Source organism: Chiloscyllium plagiosum, chromosome 39 (genome assembly GCF_004010195.1).
Source record: "Chiloscyllium plagiosum isolate BGI_BamShark_2017 chromosome 39, ASM401019v2, whole genome shotgun sequence".
Classification (NCBI taxonomy): Eukaryota; Metazoa; Chordata; class Chondrichthyes; order Orectolobiformes; family Hemiscylliidae; genus Chiloscyllium; species Chiloscyllium plagiosum.
This window is the reverse complement of record NC_057748.1, coordinates 6097557-6124296: the sequence shown is the minus strand read 5'-3', so window position 1 is coordinate 6124296 and position 26740 is coordinate 6097557. Positions and strand designations below refer to the sequence as shown.

Sequence of the window (26740 nt, the reverse complement as noted above, 5' to 3'; positions counted from 1 at the left end):
ACCTGGAATAATGTGAACATCGTTGGGCCACTTATCTACAGAAAAAATATACTGGCATTGGAAGCAATCCAGAAAAGCTTCACTAAGCTGATAGCAGGTATGGAGGGATGGTCTTATGGGGAGAGTTTGAGTAAGTTGAGTATGTACTCATTGGAATATAGAAGAATGACAGTCAACCTTATTGAAACACACAAAATTCCTAACTTATCAGACAAGGTAGATGTGGTAAAATTGTTTCCCCTGGTGGGAGAATCTAGGACCAGGCGGCATAATCTCAGAATAAGAGGTCACACACTTAAGGCAAAAGTAAGGAGGAATTTCTTCTTTCAAATGGTAGGGAATCTGTGGAATTCTTTACTGCAGAGGGCATATTCAAAAGACCTTTGGAAAGATACATGAACAGGAAAGGCTTAGAGGGATATAGGCCAGGGCAGGTGGGACTAGTTTAGCTTGGGAAACTTGGTCTGAATGGACAAGTTGGACCTGAGGAGCTTTTTCCATTATGTATGACTCTATGGCTGTGAAGGCTGGGTCATTAAGGGTATTCAAGGCTGAGATAGATTTTTAATCAGTAAGGGAATCTAGGGTTATGGGGAAAAGGCAGAAAAGTGGAGTTAACAATTATCGGGGAGTCACGGTCTCACAATGGCAGAGCAGACTGAAGGGCTGTTCTTACATCTTTTGGTCTTACATGGTATTCTGTGGCTTGTAAGTATGGGCTGATTGAGCACTGTCAGCATGCTATCTGCTACGAATGGTCAACCGAACATATTAGATGGTCTGCCAGTCACTGGGATGTGTAGTCTCAATCACAGTGGCACAGAAACTCGTGACATCTATACTTAGATTCTCAAGCCCTCATTTAAAGGAAATGCAGGTTTAAGGGTATGGGACCAGTTAATATGCAAAAGTACAGTCCATGGACGTCAATTTTGTTGAGAATATGGTACTTACTACCACGTGGAATGATTGAGGTGAGTGGCATGCACATTTTTAAGGGGACACAGTAAACTATGTGAGGGAGAAAGGGATAGAATTGTAAAGTCATCCAGACAAAATGAGGCCAATCAGTCCGTCACGAATATGCCAGCTCTTTGCAGGAGATTTAGCACCACACTCCAGCTTTCTCTCGGTAACCCTGAAGATTAGCTCTCTCCATGTGCATAATCAGTTGCCTTTTCGATGGTCTTACGGATTTCATGTAGTTCATTCTAGCTTATAACAACCCTCTTCATGAAACCAATTCTTGATTCCTCTCTAGTTCGTTTGCCAATTACTTCAAATCTGTGACCTCTGATTATCAACACACTTGCCAGAGGAAATAGTCTGCTTCCACACACACACCCTCCTAGGCAGTGCATTCCTGACACTTGATCAAAGAAGTGGGAGACTGATTGAAAAGGCAAATCGAGAAGCTTAGAGCTTAGCGTCACCAGTAATGTCACTGTTGGTCGTTCACTGTAACAAAACAAAACAGCCAGAAAGGTACACTTCCAAACTCTGTAGATATCATTTTGTAAATTATTTTATTGAAGCATTGAAGGTAAGGGAAAGGTTCAGGAAATTCCATTTCATCAACTGTGAGAAACACACATTTTGGCTGTGTAGCTATGGAAAAAAAGCACAGGAGCTATGTCAGGAAGTGTGTCTTTGTGTTTGGAATCATGCCGTCTGTCGGAAGCAAACCTCTGAATGCAGATCCAATATACTTTGTTGTTTATTTCCAGCGGCCTCCAACCTTGCCTTTTCCCGCTGCTTTTTTGCTGTGGGAGAAAGGGATGTAGAAGTTAATGCTGTGAAATTACAAAGGGCAGACCCCCATTTAAGTGGCCAAAGCAGATCAGGTCACGAGGGACTGGGCCATTTGTGTAATGTGGCTCTGGTTTAGTGTCATAACATCGTAATTGCAACTTGGCAGTTCATCAGAAAGGAGGTATAGACTCGGGAGCAACACAAGGACAAATGGCATAGGTGCATTTGAAGGTATCGGAGATCTGAGGGCTTGTACCCATGATCCACTGCCAAGCCATACAGGTACATCAGAAAGGGAGATCAGTTTCCCCAAAACTCTCTTCACAGAGTGCTTCCCAAAATCTTTCCCGATGCAACCTCATTTTAAGAATGAAAGCTCTTGTGACCCTCCCAGCCGGATGAGCAACTGGGAAGGAAGGGAAAACTAGTACAGCCATTGGCCAGTACGAACTCAGAGCTTGTGACCCCAAAATGTCAGCTTCTGACTCCATTTAGCGTTCCAACCCCTACTCCAACATGTTCACTTATAACTCTGGGAAGCTGGTTGTGTACTCTGCTAGCAATTACACCAGGATCTCAACTCAGAAATCATTCAAAACAAAGTGAGGGGCCCACAAGCTTTGACTGGTGTGGCATGGGACGTCAGCCGTCTCTTCTTACATCCAAGATATGGGAAGAGTATGAGAGCAGAGCGATCACTCAGAAGACTGGGAACAACAAGGTGCATGACATACACCCAAGCACAGTCATGGCAGGTAGGGAAGTGAAAGGTCTGGGACCTCACACAGTATAAGCCTCATACTTAACCAGGGTTAGTCACCAACATACCAGAACAGCAGATCTCCTTATAGGAGCAGCTACAGCAGGACAGGAATTAAAAGGATGCCAGACTAATAGATGAGGAAAAATGGAATAGTTGGATATACTGACAGGATTAGATGAAGTAGGCTGCAGGAGATTCATGTCAGGCGTAAACACTGGCAAGATCCTTTTATACAAACAAGAATAGGCCACGTGGCCCTTTGAGCCTTTAAGATCATGGCTGATCTGATTTTAACCTCAACTCTATACCCCTGGTAATCTTTCCACCCCTCAGTAATCAACAATCTATCTACCTCTGCCTTAAAGATATGTAAAGAATGAGCATCCATGGTCTTTTGAGGAAGGGAATTCCCAAAGACTCACAACAATCTGAGAGAAAAAAAGTGTTTCCTCATCTCCATTATAAATGGATGACCCCTTATTTTTAAATATGACTGTCTTGGGCTGAATGAGCTGTTTCCGTGCTGTCTATGTGATGTCTGCCTACATGCTATTGGCATGTTCAGCTCCTGATTTGATCTTTCTCTCGTTTGATTGCAGTGAAGTTGCTAAATTGAATCGACCTAAAAATAAAAATATTTTTACTTCTCCTTATTCACTTATTCTAACTGCGAAAGGCCTTGGTGCAGATGGCAGCTGAAAACTGTATCAGGCCAAACTGTGAAACCTCCAATAGAGAAATAGCCCTCCTGACATTCACTGTCTCGATACTGAGTTTTCATGGGCCATACTCCACCAGGAAACAGAGCCCTGAGGTGAGGTTTTGGAGAAAGAATCTTTCTTATTTTTGTAGCCACACAGACTGCAGCAGTTCAAGAAGGCAGCTCACCTTCTCAAAACCATCTAGGGGCAGGCAATAAATGCTGGCCCAGCCATATCCCACGAATGAACAAAAGTAATAAATACTGTGAGTGTGTATAAAATATCACAAACGGTACCAAGAGTGATACAAAATAATATGACATGGGATCATTCCCCCGAGGGTGAGATCCCAACTTGTTGCTTCATAAAGACATGAGGAGCATCCCCAAAAAGCCTGAAGAAAACTCTTCAGCCTATCTTGTCTGTTCCAGCTCTTTGAAAGAGCTGTCCAACTAGTTCCAATCCCTATAACCCTGAAAATATTTATTTTCAAGCACTTATATAATTCCCCTTTGAATGCTACTACCTTTTTACACCAGTCATGAACTGGGGAGCAGGCAGAAGACACCTAAGAGAAACTTAATATTCAGTTCAACACCTTCAGATTAGGGTGGCATGGTGGCTCAGTGGTTAGCACTGCTGTCTCACAGCGCCAGGGTCCCAGGTTCAATTCCAACCTTGGGCGACATGTGGAGTTTGCATGTTCTCCCTGTGTCTGCATGGGTTTCCTCTGGGTGCTCCAGTTTCCTCCCACATTCCAAAGATGTGCAGGCCAGGTGAATTGGCCATGCTAAATTGTCCATAGTTGCTAGGTGCATTGGGTGGGTTACTCTTTGGAGGGTCGATGTGGACTTGTTGGGGTGAAAGGCCTGTCTCCACACTGTAGGGAATCTAGATCTAGAGCTCACTCCCGTTCATTCTGTTTATTTTACCTTTACCTGTTACATTCTGTCAGCATACCCTCTGTCTTCCCTCCCCCCACTCCAATGGGACTCTCTGTTCTTTCCAGTCTGGCAGTTAGTCACAGCATTGTTCTGCCATTCTCACATTCCGATCACTTAACCTGCACTATCAGCAGCCTTTCTCTCTCTTCCCCACCCCCACCAGAGCATAAATGCCGCCCCCTCCACACTTCAGCTCTGATGAAGAGTCATCTAGACTTGAAAGGTTAGCTTGCTGTCTCTCCATGGATCCTGCCTGACCCACTGTGATTTCCAGCATTTTTTTATTTTCAGTTCACTGAAGACAGAGTTATGTAACTTGTTGATTAGTTTTAAAATTTTGAGCAGTTGACACAGAAAGAAGACTTTAATCACTTGAAGGTCTATCTGTAGTTGACACTCCATCTGCTCATTCATCGTTTGGCCTGACTCTGCGCTGCTGTTGCCCTGGCAACATGATAGATATCCCATTCTGGTGCTGCGGGGGATTTAACACCGAGTGTTAAAGCAGCAAGGCTGCCTTCCTTTGTGACTCATCTTGTAAACAGAGCCCTGCGTGGGGAGGAGGGGGGGGGGCCCTCAGACTCCGAAGGACCAATGTCTGTGTTGGGTTAAGTGACCATTCCTAGTACAGCAGAATTAGCCGTAAAATGTAAACCTTGATGGTGGGAATGAAGAAAGAGAGAGAAAGTGAAATACTAACATTTGGTTCCCAATTGAGCAAGGACAAAGATAACACTCAACAATGTTGCCTTCGAGAAAGGAATAATTTGATCAGGGATAGTCAACACGGTTTTGTGAAGGATAGGTTGTGCCTCACGAACCTTATTGAGATTTTTAAGAAGGTGATGAAACAGGTAGATGAGAGTAAAGTGGTAGATGTGGTGTATATGGATTTCAGTAAAGTGTTTGATAAGGTTTCCCACATTAGGCTATTGCAGAAAATATGGAGGCATGGGATTGAGGGTGATTTAACAGTTTGGATCAGAATTTTTTTAGCTGAAAGAAGACACAGGGTGGTGGTTGATGGGAAATGTTCATCCTGGAGTTCAGTTATTAGTGGTGTATTGCAAGGATCTGTTTTGGAGTCACTGCTGTTTGTCATTTTTATTAATGATCTGGATGAGGGCATGGAAGGATGGGTTAGTAAATTTGCGGATGACAGTAAGGTCAGTAGAGTTGTGGACAGTGTGGAAGGATGTTGCATGTTACAGAGAGACATAGATAAGCTGCAGAGCTGAGTAGAGAGGTGGCAAATGGAGTTTAATGTGGAAAAGTGTGAGGTGATTCACTTTGGAAGGAGTAACAGAAATACAGAGTACTATGGTAAGATTTTTGTTAGTGTGGATGAGCAGAGATCTTGGTGTCCATGTGCATAAATCCCTGAAAGTTGCCACCCATATTGATAGGGTTGTTCAGAAGGCATATTGTGTGTTAGCTTTTATTGATAGAGGGATTGAGTTTCAGAGCCATGAGGTCATGTTGCAACTGTGTAAAACTCTGGTGCGGCCACACTTGGAGTATTGTGTACATTTCTGGTTGCCGCATTGTAGGAAGGATGTGGAAGAATTGGAAAGGATGCAGAGGAAATGCTAGGATGTTGTTGGTATGGAGGGAAGGTCTTATGAGAAAAGACTGAGGGACTTGAGGCTGTTTTCATTGGAGAGATGAAGGTTGAGAGGTGACTTAATAGAGACATACAAGATAATCAGAGGTTAGATAGGGAGAGCCTTTTTCCTCAGATGGTGATGGCTGGCATGAAGGGACATAGCTTTAAATTCAGGGATGATGGATATAGGACAGATGTCAGAGGTAGTTTTTTTACTCAGAGAGTAGTAAGGGCCTGCCTGCAACAGTAGTAGACTCGCCAACATTAAAGACATTTAAATAGTCATTGGATAAACATATGGATGAAATTGGAATTGTGTAGGTTAGATGGGCTTCAGGTTGGTTTCATAGGTCGGTGCAACATTGAGTGCTAAAGGGCCTGTACTGTGCTGTAGTGTTCTATGTTCTATGTTCTTTCATGGTCAAAGAGCCACATTCACTGTCAAGCATTAGATCTCAATAACAGGCACTGCTTTAGGGATATCTGACATCTATAGAGGCAGTCAGTACTTTCAGGAAAGCAGAGGCGTTGTGAAACTTTCTACAAAACTGTAGCCTTACTTTCTCAATGTGTCTTTGTGAAACTACCTTGTTGGGCTTTGGAGTGCACATTAAGAAATGCCACGCCATTGCAATTAAAGTCACCGTAGTCCTGGGGATTCACACAGCTGCTCACTCATTGGAGAGAGATGACTGGTAGTGCATTTAACCTGAGGGATGAAGTTGAGAAGGTGGAGTCTTCACGGTAACATCAGCCAGATCTGGAAATCGATCCAAGCTCTCAGAATCACCCTACAATACAAACCAGCTGTCCAGCCAACTGAACTAACCAAAAAAACCCCTTACCTGCACACCCCCCCACCACCACCACCCCCAATGCCCCATGAATAGACCAAAGACCACAAACAGTGCACATTGGGAGGGTGGGAAACATATCTTAGATATACTCACAATTTCTGGTGTTCACTGATGCGGTTGTGCAAGAGATTAATCTAGGAAGAATATAACAATTAATCACCACCAGTTGGAAAGACGTGAAGGCAAAATTAAATTGACACTGTACCTCTATATTCATTGACCATTTAGAAAGTCAAACTGTGCTGACTGCTGCCTGTCAGTGCTGCATCGTGCAGGGAACACACCTTGTGCAGGGTATTTAGGCCCAACTGAAGTGATTTTGTAGACACTTCATTGGGTTCGCAATCTGCTGCTGAGTTAAACTATGCTTGGCCTAGGACATCACTGGGACCATGACAGTTGGATTATCAGCAGAAACTGGAAAAGAAGTCAGCTGTTCAGTCTTGAAAGGAGACATGTATAGTGTGTTGGGAACAAGGTTGATAAGATGTTTAACGATATGGGTACAGTAAATAAGGGAATTACTTGATAGTGCATTGCTGAAATGGGACAAGAAGAGAATACAGTTTCAAACTCATAAAAGCTACATTGATACTCTACCAGGAAGTTGTAAGGTGATTCTTATATCTACTTAAAATTCCAGAGAGTTAAGTAGCACTGAAAATTCTTGGTATTTATTTTAAATAATTAATTCTTGGGATGTGGTGTTACTGCCCATCCGTAATTGCCTTCGACTCTGATCTCCAGCATCTGCAGGTCCTCACTTTCTCCGATTTGAGAAGGTGGTGGTGAGCTGCCTTCTTGAACCGCTCAGGTCTGTGTGGTGCAGCTGAGTTCACAGTGTTGTTAGGGAGGGAGTTCCAGGATTTTGATCCAGTTCCAATATAGGAGTGGTCATTATATGCCCATGTTGGCATAGTGTAAGAGGGGAATCTCAGACATGATAGTCTTCCCATGTGTCTGCTGGCCTTGCCCTGTTAGGTGGTGAAGGACGAGGTGCTGTCGATTGGACACTCAAGAACATTGTTGCACTTCATTGTGTAGATAGTAGGGATACTTTTACTCAACCAGTTCAGGCATGTTATGACATTCTCTGGAGCAGGTAGGTCAAGAGCCCAGACCTCCCTGGCTCAAAGATAGGGATACAACCACTGCACCATAAGAGTCCTCTATAGAGAGTGTGCACACTGCAGCCACAATAAGAACTGATTGGACATGACAACAAGGGATGAACTGCAATGGACCTCTCTCAACCATAATTAAACCATAATCTTCTAGATTGGCATCTGCAATGCCCCAGGATATGAAGGGAGATTAAATATAGAACCTGGATGAGAATGTGTTCAAATTTCCTGTTAATTGCGATACATGGTCATAAGGGTGTGAGGTTACAAAGAACAGGCAGGGAGGGGAGGAGGAGTAAATCACAAACAGTTAACGAAAAGGAATGCATTGATAAATTGCTGAGCAGCACAAAACCATCTTCAACAGTCTCTCTGTCCTCGATAATGACTACACGGTGGTCTTCTTCAGGATTTTTTGTGTCTCTCTTTAATTTTAAAAGGAAATAAAAAGTGACGATGGTGGTTAACTCAGGTTGCAGCAGCTTGGACAATTATCGTCCGCTATCGGCCAGCAATCTTTCAATGTTGATCTTGAAGAATCCAAAAATGACTGTTTTCTGAAGAAGCTTGACCCTGCATTGGCAGGGAGATTGTTACGATTAGTGTGGTGCTGGAAAAGCACAGTAGGTCAGGCAGCATCTGAAGAGCAGGAAAATCGATGTTTCAGGCAAAAGCCTTTCATCAGGAATGTGCTTTTACCTCAAACATCAATTCTCTTGCTCCTCGGATGCTGCCTGACCTGCTGTGCTTTTCCAGCACCACTCTAATCTTGACTCTGATCTCCAGCATCTGCAGTTCTCACTTTCGCCCAGGGGAGATTGTTAGCCTGACAGGGTAATAAATGACTTGTTTGACATAAGCAAAATTCCGCGGATGCTAGAAATCTGAAACAAACACAGAGAACACTGGAGAAACTCAGTATATCTGTGGAGGAAGAAACAGAGTAAACCTTTCGACCCCAGTATGACCCTTCTTGAGAATGTCCTGTCGTTTGTGTTGCATTAGACACTTGAATTGTTTTTTTGTGGGCGAATGGGTGATTGATTTTGTGTTTTTCTTTCTGGGTTTCTTTAAGTGCCATCCTCTCCTCTCCAGCAAATGGTTTCATTTCGGCATCCTTCATCCTCTGTTTTAATGCAATATTTCTGAAATAACTCTACAGAGGTCGGGATCCTGTCACCAAGTCAGCTTTTATTTACATGTGGAGAGTCCTTGGCATTGATCCAACTCCCTCAGAACCAGCTCTGAATAGAACCTCTGACACTCTAATTTATATCTGTCAGCCAGGGCTCCTTGATTGAATCAGGCTAACAGCCCGAGCAGGGAACTCATATTCTATGAAGTCCACCTGGCTGTCCTCCTTACAATCACTACACTTCCCAGTTTTTTAGATTAGATTCCCTGGAGTGCGGAAACAGGCCCTTCAGCCCAACAAATCCACACTGACCCTCCCAGACCCATTCCCCTAATCCTTACTAATACACCTATCACTATAGGCAATGTAGCATGGCCAATTCACCTAGCCTGCACATCTTTGGACTGTGGGAGGAAACCGGAGCACCCGGAGGAAACCCACACAGACACGGGGAGAATGCGCAACTCTACGCAGACAGTCGCCTGAGGCTAGAATCGAATCTGGGTCCCTGGCGCTGCGAGGCAGCAGTGCTAACCACTGAGCCACTGTGCCGTCCCATTTATTACGGCTAAAGGGCTTAAAAGGGGAGAAAACAAGAACAGAGGCTGAGTTGGAATAATTCGGAGATGCCGGTGTTGGACTGGGGTGTACAAAGTTAAAAATCACACAACACCAAGTGTGCTTCCAATTAAACCTGTTAGACTATAACCTGGTGTTGTGTGATTTTCAACTGAGTTGGAATAGTTAGCCTTGTTTTCCAGAGAGTGTCATTGGCTCCATGCCAGTTATCTTGAGGCTGATTGCATGTCACCGATTGGATAACCTAACACTGACATGAGGAGCAGGAACGTGTGAAATCATTCTCATTTTAACACTAAACTGGAAAGGGAAGGTGAGAGTACTTTCTCCACAAGCAAGTCACAGATTGTAGTTTCACTTAATCATTAAAGAACCATGTTTTGTTTGAACTTGTTGAAATCTTTGAAAGTTCACAGATGTTGGTATCTCCTAAATGACTTCTTCTGCCAATGCTCCCAGCTAGTATAGGGACAGAAACATGCCTGCAAAGTTTACTCACTGACCCGGTATCTGTTCAGATCCTCCCATGGGGGAGTGCTTCAATTAGATCCTTAGGCAGATTACTTTTGCTCTAAGTTTTTTTTCTGGATGGACAACATTTTTAGGTTCTCTCTTTGCGAGACCAGATTATGGCAAGGTTAGAAAGAGCAAGAGGCTGGGGCTGATTGATCTTTTCTCCCTATCTCTTGCATGTAGATTCTCTTTCCTCATTACTCTTTGTTTGCATTTTCTGCAAGGTGAGGGGGCCTTACAGATGAAGGAACACAGAATTCTCTGCCAGAGAAAGCGGCTGTGGCTTAAACATTGGATGTTTTCAGAAAGGTGTTTTATATGGTTCTTAGGGCTAAAGGGTATGGGGAGAAAGTGGGAACAGAGACTGAGTTGGATGATCAACCATGTTTATATTGAATATCAGAGCAGGCTCTAAGGGCTGAATGGCCTAATCCTGCTCCTATTTTACATTTCTACCACAGAGATGTTTCAAACTGTTCCAAGAACAAATAGTCTATTTTCCGTTGCATGGAAAAACTTACAGGAACTCATGATTGGAACTCAACAATCCCTTACTGTGGCAAACCCACAACAGGAGGCTACAACCTTAAAAGCAAAATACTACAAATGCTGTAAATCTGAATATTAAAGTAGCTTTTGCTGGAGAAACTCAGCACATCTGGAAGCATCTGGAGAGAGAGAAAAACAGAGTTAACATATCAAGTTTGCTCTGACTTCTTCAGAACGGAACAGCAGAGTCATGTTAGACTCAAAACATTAACTCTGTTTCTCTCTTGACAGATGTGGCCAGACCTGTTGAGTTTCTCCACTGCTTTTCATTTTCGTTCTTTATGGGTTATGTCAGGGAACACTTCTTCGCACAAAGGGTAAAAATTCCGAAGCCCTTCTCCCAAAAAAAGTACTTCTTGTGGTTTTAGGGTCAATGAAAATTCAATGTGAAGACTGATAGCAATTTTGGCCAAAATAGATAGTTTTGGAATCTGGTGGAGGTGGGAGGGAGGTGAAATAGATATGATTAACCAGAATATAATTGGGTGGTGGAATAAGATTGAGGGGCTGAATGTTCCTGCACTACTTCTGATGGCATTAATTCATTGTCACAGTTGTCAACTTCTAATGCGTTCCAAGACTGAAGTGAGCTCTTTAATTCTGATGGTTTGGTTTTGTCCACAGTCCTGTATGGAGGTGGGACCTCCTGATAAGGAAAGGATATTTCAAAAGTATAATGGTTGGTATTAATATGGACAATATATCTATTTGGTAGCAATCCTGCAATCAGGAACACAGGGAGTGCTTTTTAGACAGAGCTGTGGCATAATTGTAACAATGTCAGCCAGGTGCACCTCATAGAATGAGTTCCCTGAGTGGGGCTGTTAATCTAATCCAATCAGGGAAACCTGCGTGACAGATATAAACAGGAGTGTAGTGGTGTGCATTATTTCTCCCTCCAACTCTATTTTGATTTAGTCCCTCCCCTACCCTTCACTGTTTTTGATCACACAGCATTGCCCTTTGATGTAAAGGGCAGTGCTTGTCACTGGCCACCCGGGTGTTTTCCTATCTTCCTGGTGGTGGAAATTGAATAAAGATTGGTGCACTTTGTGTCTTTCACTGTGTCTCACACCTGCACACACACACCATGGGTGCTGGGGATAAAATAAGCACTACCGCACTTAGGTGGTAGTGTGGGGGTTAAATTTTAAAAAAAAGAAAAAAAATATATATATAAACAGGAGAACTACCGCACTAAAAAAAATAAACAGGAGTGTAGTGGTGTGCATTATTTCTCCCTCCAACTCTATTTTGATTTAGTCCCTACCCTCCCCTTCACTGTTTTGATCACACAACACTGCCCTTTGATGTGAAGGGCAGTGTTGTCAGTGGCCACCTGGTGTTTTCCTATCTTCCTGGTGGTGGAAATTGAATAAAGATTGGTGCACTTTGTGTCTTTCACTGTGTCTCACACCTGCACACACACACCATGGGTGCTGGGAAAAAAATAAGCACTACCGCACTTAGGTGGTAGTGTGGGGGTTAAAATAAAAAAAAAGAAATAAAGAGGAGTGAGACCTCCTCGTGGGTCTGCTCCAAAAAAAAGAAAAAAAAAGAAAAAAGAAAAGAAAAAATATATAAACAGGAGAAAAAAATAAAAAAATAAACAGGAGTGTAGTGGAGTGCATTATTTCTCCCTCCAACTCTATTTTGATTTAGTCCCTCCCCTCCCCTTCACTGTTTTTGATCACACAGCACTGCCCTTTGATGTGAAGGGCAGTGTTTGTCACTGGCCACCCGGGTGTTTTCCTATCTTCCTGGTGGTGGAATTTGAATAAAGATTGGTGCACTTTGTGTCTTTCACTGTGTCTCACACCTGCACACACACACCATGGGTGCTGGGGATAAAATAAGCACTACCACACTTAGGTGGTAGTGTGGGGGTTAAAAAAGAAAAAGAAAAAAAAAAGAAAAAGGAAAAATAAACAGGAGTCTCAGAGCCCGGGTGAGAGATAAAAAGAAAAAATAAATAAAAAAGAAAAAAAAAAAGAAAAAATAAACAGGAGTGTAGTGGTGTGCATTATTTCTCCCTCCAACTCTATTTTGATTTAGTCCCTCCCCTCCCCTTCACTGTTTTTGATCACACAGCACTGCCCTTTGATGTGAAGGGCAGTGTTTGTCACTGGCCACCCGGGTGTTTTCCTATCTTCCTGGTGGTGGAATTTGAATAAAGATTCGTGCACTTTGTGTCTTTCACTGTGTCTCACACGTATACACACACCATGGGTGCTGGGGAAAAAATAAGCACTACCGCACTTAGGTGGTAGTGTGGGGGTTAATATAAATAAAAAAAGGAAAAAAAAATTTAAAAAAGAGAAAAAAAATATAACCAGGAGAATTTGAGGTTTGTCCTAAAAAAAAAGAAAAAAGAACAGGATAGTCCTTTTTTGTGAAGGGCACTAAAAAAAAACAAAAGTTTGGGTGTCTAGAAAAAAAAAGAAAAAATAAATAAATAAACAGGAGTGTAGTGGAGTGCATTATTTCTCCCTCCAACTCTATTTTGATTTAGTCCCTACCCTCCCCTTCACTGTTTCGATCACACAGCACTGCCCTTTTATGTGAAGGGCGGTGTTTGTCACTGGCCACTCGGGTGTTTCCTATCTTCCTGGTGGTGGAAATTGAATAAAGATTCGTGCACCTTGTGTCTTTCACTGTGTCTCACACCTGCACACACACACCATGGGTGCTGGGGCAAAAATAAGCACCACCGCAGTTAGGCGGTAGTGTGGGGTTAAAACAAAAAAAAATAAACAGGGGATTTGATCACAAAAAAAAAGAATAAACAGAAGTGTCAGGGGTTCTGTTCATCCTGAGAGCTGGTTCTGAGGGAGCTGGATCAGTGTCAAGGACTCTCGCATATACCTACCTAAAGAGTGACTTGGTGATGGGAATTATTTCAAGCTGTTCAGTGAATCCAGGCATGTTTACCTGCTTTCATGATTAATTGCCCCTGTCCTTGGTCGGGAATCCATGCACAAATGGCGTTTAAAAGACATATAGTTATTGCTGAGCAAGTATCTGAACCCTGCTATGGAGTATTTTAATATGGTTTGCTGAAAGAAATCTTTAAATAGACGAAGAAGGGTAAGCTAGTGAAGCAGGTGTTATTATACCTGTCAAAATGTTAAAATAAACAAATTTGATAATGGTGCATGACCCAGAAATCCAAAACTCATACCAACCATTACATATTATTTTGTTAAAAAACCAATAAGTAATTTGCTGGCGATGGGAGGGAGCGTTAACAATCAAAGTAAGGGCTCTCTCTGTGACTGTGTGACTGTGCCAAGAGACTTGTCATGTCTGGGCCTGTTGCACATTGCAGCTATTTTTCAGGTTCGATGATGAAAATCAGTGCGAGGAAACAATGCATCTCTTGTATCAGTCATGTTACAGGTGTCCATCATTGTCTTGTTCCAGCTTCTCGATGTCATTGTGCAGGTGCAGGAACATATATAGCTGCAGTCATGCTTCAGAGATACAGAACATCCCTCCATTCAACTTGCAGCCCAGCTGGATCGAAACCAGCTCCACAGTGATACTGATTATCTGACTACATAGAAACCCTTGCTGACAAGGCTCACTGTGAATACCATTGACCTGAAACTGAAATGGACTTGCATTTGTCATAAAATCAGAGGGTCATAGAGTCCTACAGCATGGAAACAAACCCTTCGGTCCAACTCGTACACTCCAACTATGTTCCCAAACTAAACCAGTCCCACCTGCTTGCGTTTGCCTCACATCCCTGCAAACATTTCCTATTCATGTACTTATCCAAATGTCTTTTAAATGTTGTAACTGTACCTGCATCAGCCACTTCCTCTGGCAGTTCATACCACATTTGACCCACTCTTTGTGTAAAAACGTTGCCCCTCGTGCCCTTTTTAAAACTTTCTCCTCCCACTTTAGGTCATGTTGTGGCTGTACAGGACATTGGTTAGGCCACTGTTGGAATATTGTGTGCAATTCTGGTCTCCTTCCTTTCAGAAAGATGTTGTGAAACTTGAAAGGGTTCAGAAAAGAGTTACAAGGGTGTTGCCAGGGTTGGAGGATCTGAGCTACAGGGAGAGGTTGAACAGGCTGGGGCTGTTTTCCCTGGAGCATCGGAGGCTGAGGGGTGACCTTATAGAGGTTTACAAAATTATGAGGGGCATGGATAGGATAAATAGACGAAGTCTTTTCCCTGGGGTTTGGACCGAAGGGTCTGTTTCCATGCTGTACATCTCTATGACTCTATGACTTTAAACATATACCCCTAGTTTTGAATTCTTCCACCCTAGGGAAAAGACTCTTGCTATTCTCCTTATGTATGCCCTCATGATTTTATAAACCTCTATAAAATCAAGCCTCAATCTCCTATGTTTCAGTGAAAAAAATCGCAGCCTATCCAGCCTGTTTTTATAACTCAAACCCTCCTTTCCTGGCAGCGTCCTGGTAAACCTTTTCTGAACTCTCTCTAATTGAATAATATCCATCCTATAGCAGAGCAATCAGTACTGTACACAGTACTCCAGACGAGGCCTCACCAACATCCTGTGCAACCTCAGCATGATGTCCCAACTCCTCTACTCAAAGGTGTTAGCAATGAAAGCAGGCATACTAAATGTCTTTTTAACCACCCTGTCTACCTGTGATGCAAACTTCAAAGAATTATGCACTTGAACCCTATAGTGGCTACAAGAGCAGGTCAGATGATAGGAATTCTGCAGCGAGTAACTCAGCTCCTCACTGCCCAAAGCCTGTCCACCACCTACAAGGCACAAGTCAGGAGCATGGTGGAATACTCCCCACTTGCCTGGATGGGTGCAGCTCCAACAGCAATCAAGAAGCTCAACATCACATAGGATAAGTGGCCTGCTTGATTGGCATCCCATCCACCACCTTAAACATTCACGGTGGCTCAGTGGTTGGCACTGCTGCCTCACAGCGCCGGGGACCCGGGTTCGATTCCAGCCTCGAGCGGCCGTCTGTGTGGAGTTTGCACATTCTCCCCGTGTGCGCATGGGTTTCCTCCAGGTGCTCCGGCTTCCTCCCATAATCCAAAGATGTGCAGGTTAGGTGAATTAGCCATGCTAAATTGCCCATAGTGTACAAGGATGTGTAGGTTAGATGCATTAGTTAGGGGTAAATTATAGGATAGGGGAACAGGTTTGGGTGGGTTACTCTATGAAGAGTCGGTGTGGGCTTGTTGTGCCGAAGGGCCTGTTTCCACACTGTGGGGATTCTGATTGTAATTCTAATTGCTCCTTCACTACCAGTGCACAGGGCAGCAATGTATACTACCTACAAGATGTACCTGTGACCTCTATCCCCTAGAAGGTCAAGGACAGCAGATATCTGAGAACGCCACCCCATGCAAGATCCCCTCCAAGCCATTCACCATCTGGCTTGGAAATATATCAGCGTTCCTTCACTGTCACTGGATCAAAATTCTAGAATTCCCTTCCTAACAGTATGGTGGGAGTTACCTACACTGTATAGACCTCAGCAGTTAAAAAAGGTGTCTCATTACAATCTCCTCAAGGGCAATTAGGGATGGGCAATAAATGTTGGCCCAACCAGTGACACCCAAATCCCATTAACAAATATTAAAAGAACAAAGATTTGAAGTGTTGATACCTCATTATTGTGGATGGACCCAGTCCTCTCCAGTGCCAAAATCAACTTCTTTAACCTTCATAGAATCAGTCACCACCACCCTGGCTCAGTTCATTTGCTGCTGGAAGTCTGAGTCTGACCTATATTGCCTTCAGACCTGTCTATTCCACCAGTCTCTTCGCCAACTCCCACCTTGCACCCTCTGCATTGTAGAGTTCATCTGCTATTCTGCTGGCCATCTCCTAAGCTGCAGCAAGTCCCATTCACCCAACACTTCTGTGCCTGCTGATCAGGTCAGATGAAGCCTCAATTTTATTATTCTTCTCAGGAGGCAGGAAGGGAAAAAGGAAGGCTGCTGCCTGCTACCTAGGCATTGGGGTGCACAATCCTGGCATGGAGTTGATGTAATGCTGTCTCCATAGATTGTTATAATGTCTTCCTGCACACCACCCAGTCCTCATGATGATCTTGAATATGGATGATGAACACATCCTAATGTAAAATGTCTCCAGGACCAGTTTTGCTATTAGGTACTGGATTTGAGTCTACCTAATCTTCTTTCACATTGGTTGCTTGCGTGTCAGTAATCCTTTCGTTAGGTATCATTCTGGGCAGGATTTGCACCCAGATTTCAGAAATTCTCAATTTCCAACTGCTGGTACAGCAATACTGAAATTTCAGTTAATTATCAGTACAGGCAGTCTCTGGGTTACAAACAAATTCCATTCTTGTTCTTTGGTTCTTCAAACAATCCCTTGCCAGCCACTAATGGTCCTCATTAGCAGCTACTTATTCTCCCAAGCTGACCATTACCCATTTCTTAGTCTGCCCAACTGTTTTTCTCTCTCTCTGGGCTCCGTCTCTACCTATCATTTAATCCTCCCCGTTTCCCCCACCCCTTCTCCAGCAGCAACTTTCTCACACAGAGGCTGGTGCATGTATGGACTGAGCTACCAGAGGAAGTCGTGGAGGCTGGTACAATTACAGCATTTAAAAGGCATCTGGATGGGTATATGAATAGAAAGAGGGATATGGGCCAAGTGCTGGAAAATGGGACTAGATTAGGTTAGGATATCTAGGCAAAAGTGAGGACTGCAGATGCTGGAAATCAGAGCCTAGATTAGAGTGGTGCTGGAAAAGCACAGCCTGTCAGGCAGCATCTGAGGAGCAGAAAAATCGACGTTTCAGGCAAAAGGCCTTCATCAGGACATTTTCCTGGTTTTCAGATGCTGCCTGACCGTCCGTGCTTTTCCAGCATCACTCTAATCTAGGTTAGGATATCTGGTCGGCATGTACGAGTTGGACCGAAGGGTCTGTTTCCGTGTTGTACATCTCTATGACTCTATGACTGTATGTATTTCAACTCTTTTCCCTGTTCTGAAGAAGTGTCACAGGACCTGAAACATTAGCTCTGCATCTCTCTCCACAGATGTTGCCAGAACTGCTGAGTTTCTCCAGCAATTTCTGTTTTTTGTTTCAAAGTTCCAGCATCCCCCAGTTTTGCAGTTCTTTTCTGCTCAATTATACACTGATGGACATGATTCTCAATTGGAATTCCTTCTACCCAGGAACATCATAGAATGGCTTAGTCACACACCTCATATTTCTGTCTTTTCAGCTTCTCCATCAGGTCAAACTTCTCAGACTCCAGCTGATACATCCAGTCCCACAATTCCTTGGCTTTCTCCCTGCACACCAACATAAATAAGAAATGTGGCATTATGCTGAGTAAGTAGGGCCTTGCAGAGGCCAGAAAGAACCATGGTTGGCCTACTTGAGCTGTGTTGGCATCAGGGTAATAGCCATTGGCCTCAGTGCATCTGGGTGATGTAGAGATGGGGAGGAAGGAAAGAATCAGTGAGGATTCTTGTTGCTGATTGCCTACCAAGGACACTGCTGGAATGATTCCTTCCAGGGTTGAATGGGATGCCGTTGCCCCTTGTCCAGGGCCACACATAGAAAATGGCTATTTGAAGGTTGCAATTTTCCTTACATCTGTGCTCAGGATGTGAACGTAATTGGGCCATGGTCATCCTTGAGATGGTGGGGATGAGCCATCTCCTGGAACCACTGGTGTTGGTGTGCCACCCCCCCCCCCCCCCCCCCCCCCGGTGTGCCACCCCCCACCCCACCCCCACCCCACCCCCCACCTCCCGAACTTATTTATGGAGTGGTTGGATACAATTGGACGGGTTTGCAAAGTAATTTCCGAGTCACTGACGTTGCTGTGGTTCTGGAGATAATCACCGTGATTCTGGAAGCTTCTGCCAATCAAGAGCTGGGGACTGCACAGGGGTGGCCAACCCAAAGGAGGAAGTAACAGGAGGCCTGACTATGACCCTGGGAGGTTGGCACCCTCAGGGGCGATACTTTTGGGTTCCAGCTGTGTCCAGGCAGGTGGCCATGACAGAGTGGAAGGAGGGGTCTCTTGCTTTATCCTCTCCTGCCACGCCCACCTGACCACAGCGCGTTAAATTGACTTGGACATTGTTCGAATGGCTGACTGGAGACCCCAGTCAACATGGGAATGACGTCTTTATAAGCATCTTAATCACGCCTAATGGGTGGCCATTGGCTGCCCATCACTTGCCAGTGGGTAGTCAACTGGACCAAGAGCCAGTCTCTTTTAGAATCGTTAGGATCATGGAGAAGGACCAGAGTGAAGGCCAAATACTAGTTTAATCCACCACCCACAACAGCCTCTTCCAAAATGTCAGTGCCAGGAATGGGAGATGAAACATCTGAATGGCTTTACCTTATTTTCTCATCATTGAGATGCTCAATATTGAGGGGTTTGCGTCTTTCTGCCAAAATTTTCTTCTTCATTTCTCGGCCTGTCTGCCGTTTGCCCCTTCTCTGCTCAACCTGTGTGCACACAAAAAGAAGCAGTCATTTCTTCCTCAGAAGGTTGGCAATGCACTGAGTTTACAGTTTGACATCCCAGTGTTCAAAACCCTCCGTGGTCCCTTCCTTTTCCATAAATCTCCTTCAGTTCTACAACTCTCTGAAATTCCTGCACACTTGCACTGTTGCTGTCCTGACTCCTTGTTTTCCACCATCTTGACTGGGCTACAACGTGTTGGCCACCAGGGAAACCTTGCCAGAAATCCCCAAGCCATAATCATGATTAAGACTTCACCATCCAATGAGCATTTTCTGATTTCCAGCATCTATACCGGGTGGCACGGTGGCACAGTGGTTAGCACTGCTTCCTCACAGCGCCACAGACCTGGGTTCAATTCCCGACTCAGGCGACTGACTGCGTGGAGTTTGCACATTCTCCCCGTGTCTGCGTGGGTTTCCTCCGGGTGCTCCGGCTTCCTCCCAAAGTCCAAAGATGTGCAGGTCAGGTGAATTGGCCATGCTAAATTGCCCATAGTGTTAGGTAAAAGGGGTAAATGTAGGGGAATGGGTGGGTTGCGCTTCGGCGGGTCGGTGTGGACTTGTTGGGCCGAAGTAATCTAATTTTGTACCTCTTGCATTTTATGTTCAAATCATGTCACTCCTTCCCCAGGAATCCCCAACTTAAAGAAATTCAGCTGTTCTCTGCAAAGACCTATCCACTTTGTTGGAACCAGTTCCATCTGTTTCTCATTTCAATGAAAGGTCATTAACTTCAAGAGGGGTAATGGTGCCATAGTGGTAATGCCATTGGATTAGTGACCGAGGTGAATGTCCTGGGAGTTCAGCTTCAAATCCTACCATGGTGAAAGTGAGGACTGCAGATGCTGGAGATTAGAATCGAGAGTGTGGTGCTGAAAAAGCACAGCAGGTCAGGCAGCATCTGAGGTGCAGGAGAATCGCGTTTCGGGCAAAAGCCCTTCCTGATGTAAAGCTTTTGCCCGAAACATCGATTCTCCTGTGCCTCAGGCGCTGCCTGACCTGCTGTGCTTTTTCAGCATCACACTCTCAATTCAAATCCTACCATGGCAACTGATGAAATTTGCTTTCAATTAATAAAGTAGAATACATATTTAATCTCAGAGATGGTGACTATGGCAACTATTGTTGTAAAAACCCATCTGATTCACTAATGCCTTTGAGAAAAGGATCTGCCACCCTTTACTCTCAGGCTATGGATGGCTGGTGTACGATGCAGAGTGATGTCAACAGCATGAGTTTGATTCCCGCATCAGCTGGGGTTATTTTCCTTCTCAACCTCTCCCCTTGTCTGAGGCTTGGTGACCCTCAGGTTAAACCACTCCCCAGGTGTCCGTCTGTAATGAGACAGCAGCCTTATGGTCTGGTGAGCTTATGGCAACTTTTCCATGTGACTTCTGACCTGTAGCGATGCTGTTGACTCTTTACTACCCTCTGAAATGGCCAAGCATGCCATTCAGGTCAAGGGCAACTCATGCTGTTCCTGCTTGTGACACCCACATCCCTTGAAAGAACGAAGTTAAAACCCTGAAAAGTTTACCACTCTCTCACTCTCTCTCTCTCCTCAGATGGTGCCTGACCCATTGGGTGATGTGCAGCATTTTCTCTTTCCATTTCAGACAGGCTCCCATCTAACATCCTACAGCAACAAGCAATTCGACTCCTCGATGAAAACCGCACTCCTCCTAATACACTAGACAGGAAGACAAAGTAAACCTAGCCGCTGAACATTTGAAGGTTTGTTATTAGATTTTTTTTATTGGATTCCCTACAGTGCGGAAACAGGCCCTTCAGCCCAACCAGTCCACACTGACCCTTCGAAGAGTAACCCACCCAGATACATTCCCCTCTGACTAATGCGGCACGGTGGTACAGTGGTTAGCACTGCTGCCTCACAGCGCCAGCAGACACAGGGAGAATGTGCAAACTCCACACAGACAGTCACCCAAGGCTGCAATCGAACCTGGGATCCTGGCGCTGTGAGGCAGTAGTGCTAACCACTGAGCCACCGTGATGTTAGAATGGAAACATTCAAGCTGGTAAGGCTGCAATATCATTGCCATTCAGCAACATCAGGGTACTGTTCTGTTCAAAGTATTTGCCATTGCAAAGGCCCTACCTTAACAAGGTACCCGCCATAATGGGCACCCATGTTAGACAGGACTTTTTTCTTCTTGGCATCATCCTCTGCACGTTTCTTGGCCTCTTCCTCCTCTTTGCGTGTTTTTTCTTCCTGTTTCCAGAAAATGACATGCAATGTTTAGGTGTACATTTTGCATACAACCTACAGTGACAAGTGCACTGAAGCATCTCAGATACTACAATGGAAGAAACAAAACAAAGTCAAATTGGAGCTTTAATTGGGGATGGGGAGATGATAATGAACAAGCTGATTAAACAATAGGAGTCTCAGGAGACCGTGAATTGTGTTAAATGCAACTGATTGAAAGGTGACAGTGAAGGAACAAGAGATAAAAAGGACTCACAAGCAATCTCGTTTGGCGGTCACGCTCCTTTTCTGCACGGTATCTCTGCTGTTCTGCTCTCTCAGCTCTCCGGTGTTCCTAGAAGTTGAAGAAAAACATCTTATAGTACTGTTGAAAAGTTAGAAGCTCCAGTGATTGGCGAAGGCTGACAGCTCCAGTGCTGCTAAACTGGGAAAAAATGTTCATAGGAACATATGAACAGAAGGAGACCAATCAGCCCCTCAAGTCCTCCTGCCATTGCATTAGATTATCTTAAATCATGATTTGGGCAGGAGGCAAAGGTAAGGGAGGAACTTCTTTAGCAGAGACTGGCAATAACCTGGGTTTTTCTTTTTATGAGGGCAATGGGAGCATCAAATGATCTCAGATGGAAATTGGAGAGGCATTTCAGGGAAATAGACTTGAAGTGTTCTGGGAGAGAGCCAACAGATAGAACTCATTTGAGTTATTTGTAGAGAGCCACCATGGACTGAATGGGCCCAAATGGCCTCCTTCACCCAACTGACTCCATGGTACCAGCTAATCACCTTAGCTCCATGTTACTTAATAAAATGTAGTTTGAATTGTTCAATCCAGCCCCAGTCACAACAGTTTTGAAGGAGGCAGGATTCCAAATTTCCATGAGCCATTGTGTGAAGAAATCATAGAATCCCTAAAGTGTAGGAGCAGGCCATTTGGTCCATCTAATCCACACCAACCCTCCGAACAGCAACCAGCCCAGACCCATCCTTCCTACCCTATTCACCTAACCTTGCATTTCCCATGACTAACCCACCTATTCCCTGAATACTATGGGCAATTTAGCATGGCCAATCCACCTAACCTGCACTTCTTTGGGCTGTGGGAGGAAGCCAGAGCACCCAGACAAAACCTACCCGAGGCTGGTATTGAACCCGGATCCCTGGCTCTGTGAGGCAGCAGTGCTAACCAGTAAGTCACCGTACTGCCCCAATCCTCACATCAGCTCCCAAACAGCCAAGCTCTAATTTTAAAGTGATGTCCTCGTGTAGACATAAAAATCAGTTGTTGGGACTTAAGAAAAGAGTCTGTAGAGACACAGAGCTTGCATATTACAGCGCCTTTTGCATCCTGAGATCCTCACAAAACAACATATTGAATTGTTTCAGGGACAGTCACTGCTATGTCAGTAAACTATGGCTCATGGTTTCAGGATAAGGGGTTCACCATATAGGGTTGAGATGGGGAGACGATGCTTCATTCACAAGGCCATGAATCTTTGGATTTCGGTAACCCAGAGGACACTGGTTGCTTAATCCAAGACTGAGATTATTAGCTTCAGAGAATCAAGGGTAAGTAATTGGAGAGAACAACAATGATTTTATTGACAGAGAGCATATGGAAAGACAGACTTGATGGCAATGACCTCTGGCTCTTTCTACATGGTTCAAGGTCAGTGAGACAAAAGATCTTCCCTCTACTTGACAGCTGCAAAATGAAGTCAATTTGGTTAAGTTGAACCCAGTGTGTGCAATCACGCCACAGAAAGAATTACTCATCATGGATGAAGCTTTCTATTTTTATGTATGTGGGAGTATGCACAATAGATTGAGGATTACGTACCATGTTGAAACAGCTGCAGCTTGACTGCCACAGTATGCACCCCTCCGAGGCCTAGGAGGGGGTATGGGGAGTGGAAAATAGACCAAATCACTGGGTGTTAGCAATTACGACAGCAAAATCACTGTGGGCATGTCAGTGAGGGAAGGCCAGGAAAAGGAAAGGCCAAATTATATCTCAGGGCAATCCAGATCTGGTCTGGTTTTGTCCTGACATTTTGTGCTTTGATTCTGTAATATTAGGATTGACATCTATCCCAGTGACCTGCTCTGTTGACCTTACCACAGTATCCAGACAGATACACATTACCAGAAAGCACCCAGATTTCTTCTCCATCTATGATGCACAGTGTCATGGTTATAGGATGTCCTTGGTGCATTTCCCAAGTGGCCATGTGTCATACCTGAGCCCTGAAAGTGTGTGTTAACAAGCTATTCAACTTGAATGGGCATTATATCCACACCCTAACCCATTCTCTCCATGTCTTCACCCAGACAGTGGTGAGCCTGGAATTCTCTGCCACAGAAAGTTATCAAATCCAAATCACTGAATGTTCTCAGAAAGAGATCGATACAGTTCTTAGGTCTAAAGGCATCAAAGAGTATGAGGATAAAGCAGACATAGGATACTGTGTCCAATGTTCAGCTATGATCGTATTAAATGGCGGAGCAGGCTCAAAGGGACAAATGACCAAATCATGTTCCTATTTTAGAAACATGAAAAATCATGTATAACAAACATTGGCCAAGCCAGTGATGTCCACATCCCATGACTGAAGAAACAAAGAATCCATCTCCAATTGCCTCCTTCTGTCAAATGGCTCTTTCCTCCTACTTCCAGTCATTTTTAATAAACAAGTGTTCTGAGTGATACAAACAAAGAAAATGCATAATCTGCTTCAGAATATTGTTCCCAGGTTCTTTCCAACAGACACCAGGAAACTAATCTTCAATTCCTGGAGACTTCAGGGTAATTTTGAAGTGTTGGCAAACCCTAATGAACAGTCTAGCCTTAAAATATTCTTACAATCAATGATTATGTTCTACAGTTGAACCAAGCTCTGCAGGATCAATTAAAGATGGGGAATAAATGTTGGCCCAACTTGTAATGCCCACATCCAACTAAAACCAAATGCTCATGAACAAAACGTGGATATGCATCATCACATCCCAAAATGGGTAATAAAGAATGTAATTAGAATAAGTGAATCCCTCCAGTTGGAAGCAGGCCATTTGGCCCATCGAATCCACACAACACTCTCAAGAGTGTTCCACCCAGACCCAACCCCCCGCGCCTATCCCTGTAACCCTGCATTTGCCATAGTTAATCCAGCTATCTTGCACATCCATGGACACAATGGATAACAGTGCTTCTTCACAGGGAACGAGAAAGACAGAGAATTAACGCTGGGAGCAAATTAGGAGACAAAAACTGTTCTGAAGGATGGTCACTGAACTCAAAAAGTTAACTCTCTCCAGCGATGATGCTGGATCTGTTAAGTTTATCCTATAATTTCTGATTCTGTTTCAGATTTCCAGCATCCAAAGTTCTTTGTCTAATTTTAGAGCAAATTAGGAGGTCAGAAATTATCCAGAACCACCAAATGTGCTTTGAATTAAGGCTGACAGGTTCGTTTTTACTGGGGCTAATGGTCTAGGATTTACTAGGGAAGTCCTGATTATATAATAGATATATTTATGTGTAAAACATTATCCAGGAATTGTCCTGGTTTCTTCGGTTCCCACAGGCAGTGTGTTGGAACTATGGGTTCTGAACAGCACTTACAATTCTCTCCTTCAAGGCAATCAATTCTTCCTCGTCCCTTTTCCTCTGCTCAAAATGGGCTTCAATCAGAGTCTGAAGTTCCAGGAGATCTTTCTCCATACGCTTCCTGTAAATATCCTTCAAAAGGAGGAAAAGAACAATAAGTAGATCAAGGCTCAGCAACCATATTTGAGAGCTTTGTCTGGAAGAAACTGCAATGGGATGTTGTAAGTATCTTACTAAGGGGAGGACTTCATGTGGTCACCTTTTCCCCCTCAAGGCTTTAAGATAACCTTTTGTTCTTTTGTTGCCATTCAGGATGTCAACATTGCTCTCTTACCAGAGCTGCCTGCCAATGCACCCCTTTTCTTCAAATGCAAAGAAATCTCAAAGGCAAATTCTGCTGCTTCACATACAGTGCAGAAGCAGGTAATTCAGCCCATCCAGGCTGTGCTGGTGTTCAGCATTTTCTTTCCTCTGGATTTCATCTCATACTATCAGCACTTCTTTCTATTCCTTTCTCTATCATGTGCTAATCCAGCTTGAATGCTTTCAAGATGGAGTTAGATATGGTTCTTAAGATTCCCCAAATTCCTCAATTTCCACATTTTCCTTATATCTTTCAATCTCCACCTTCTACCCATATCCCTCAATTTCCACCTTCTCCCCTCATCCCTCAATCCCCACCTTCTCCCCATATCCTTCAATCCGCACCACTTATCCTTAACCCTCAAATCCATACCTTCTCTTCATATCCTTTAAGTTTGACCTTTGCACATTCTCCCCCAATCTGTCCATTCCCACTTTTTCCTCATTTCTTGATAGATCCCACCTGTCCACCTTTTCTCCTTATACCTCAATCTCCACCCTATCTCCATATCTCTCCATCCCTACATAAGAAATTTCTCATTGTATCCCTCAATTCCCTCATTCACCCCAAATCTCTCAATTTCTACTTATGCTGATGGGCTGAATGTAGGGCTTTTGCCAGAAATGTCAATTCTCTTGCTCCTCAGATGCTGCCTCACCTGCTGTGCTTTTCCAGCACCACACTCTCGACTCTAAGCTTCAGCATCTGCAGTCCTCACTTTCACCTGATGGGCCGAATGGCCTACCTCTGCTCCTACATCTTATGGGTTTAATGCACCTTCCCTCCATTTCTCTCAGTCCTTACCTTCTAACTACATCTCTCAATCCCCAACTACTCACCTTCTTCCCATATCCATCAGACATCACCTTGGTCAATCTCGACCATCTAACCCAATAATAAAAATTGGCCAATAATCACACTAAAACAAAATACTGGTGAAAACTTACATCGAAATCAACCCTTTCTCCATCAGGGATCTTTGGACCAGAAATCTGGGGAACAACGAGCCTAAGACAGACAAAAGAGAGCATTACAATCACAGTCGTACAGAGCAGAAACAGACCCTTTGGTCCAACCAGTCCATGCGAACATAATCCCAAACTGAACTAGTCCCACCTGCCTGCTCTTGGCCCATATCCCTCCAAAACTTTCCTATTCACGTACTTATCCAAACATCTTTTAAATGTTGCAACTGTGTGTACATCCTCAGGAATTTCATTCCTCTGCCACCACTCATGAAGCCACCTTCAACCTGTGATGTCTCGTTGCTACGGTTTGCACTAATTTGGGAGCAAATATAATGAAACCTGGCATTCAAAAAACTTTGTGTTTGGATGCCAGACTGATTCTGATGTCAGTAGAGACGAATACCGAACAGAGTATAAAACTAGCATTCCACCCAATCCAATGGGTTTCCTGTAGATTGGCTTGGGTTGAAGTTATCTCCTGCTGAAAATGTGTTGCTGGAAAAGCGCAGCAGGTCAGGCAGCATCCAAGGAACAGGAGAATCGACGTTTCGGGGATAAGCCCTTCTT

At 44.0% G+C, this 26740-nt stretch overlaps 1 protein-coding gene across 2 annotated transcripts in view; it reads right to left on the bottom strand.

The window, feature by feature from the left end:
- Positions 1-1509: 1509 nt before the first annotated feature.
- Positions 1510-26740, bottom strand: part of tnnt1 (troponin T type 1 (skeletal, slow)) — a 58332-nt gene continuing 33101 nt past the window's right edge. For both annotated transcript variants that reach the window (XM_043679618.1, XM_043679617.1), the window contains exons 8-15: positions 26153-26213; positions 24857-24973; positions 21494-21571; positions 21127-21240; positions 18883-18992; positions 17725-17815; positions 6717-6757; positions 1510-1763 (exon numbers count right to left, since the gene is read on the bottom strand). In XM_043679618.1, the coding sequence (XP_043535553.1) occupies positions 1718-1763; positions 6717-6757; positions 17725-17815; positions 18883-18992; positions 21127-21240; positions 21494-21571; positions 24857-24973; positions 26153-26213 (658 nt within the window). In that variant the 3' untranslated portion in view covers positions 1510-1717. The remainder of the gene's footprint in view (positions 1764-6716; positions 6758-17724; positions 17816-18882; positions 18993-21126; positions 21241-21493; positions 21572-24856; positions 24974-26152; positions 26214-26740) is intronic.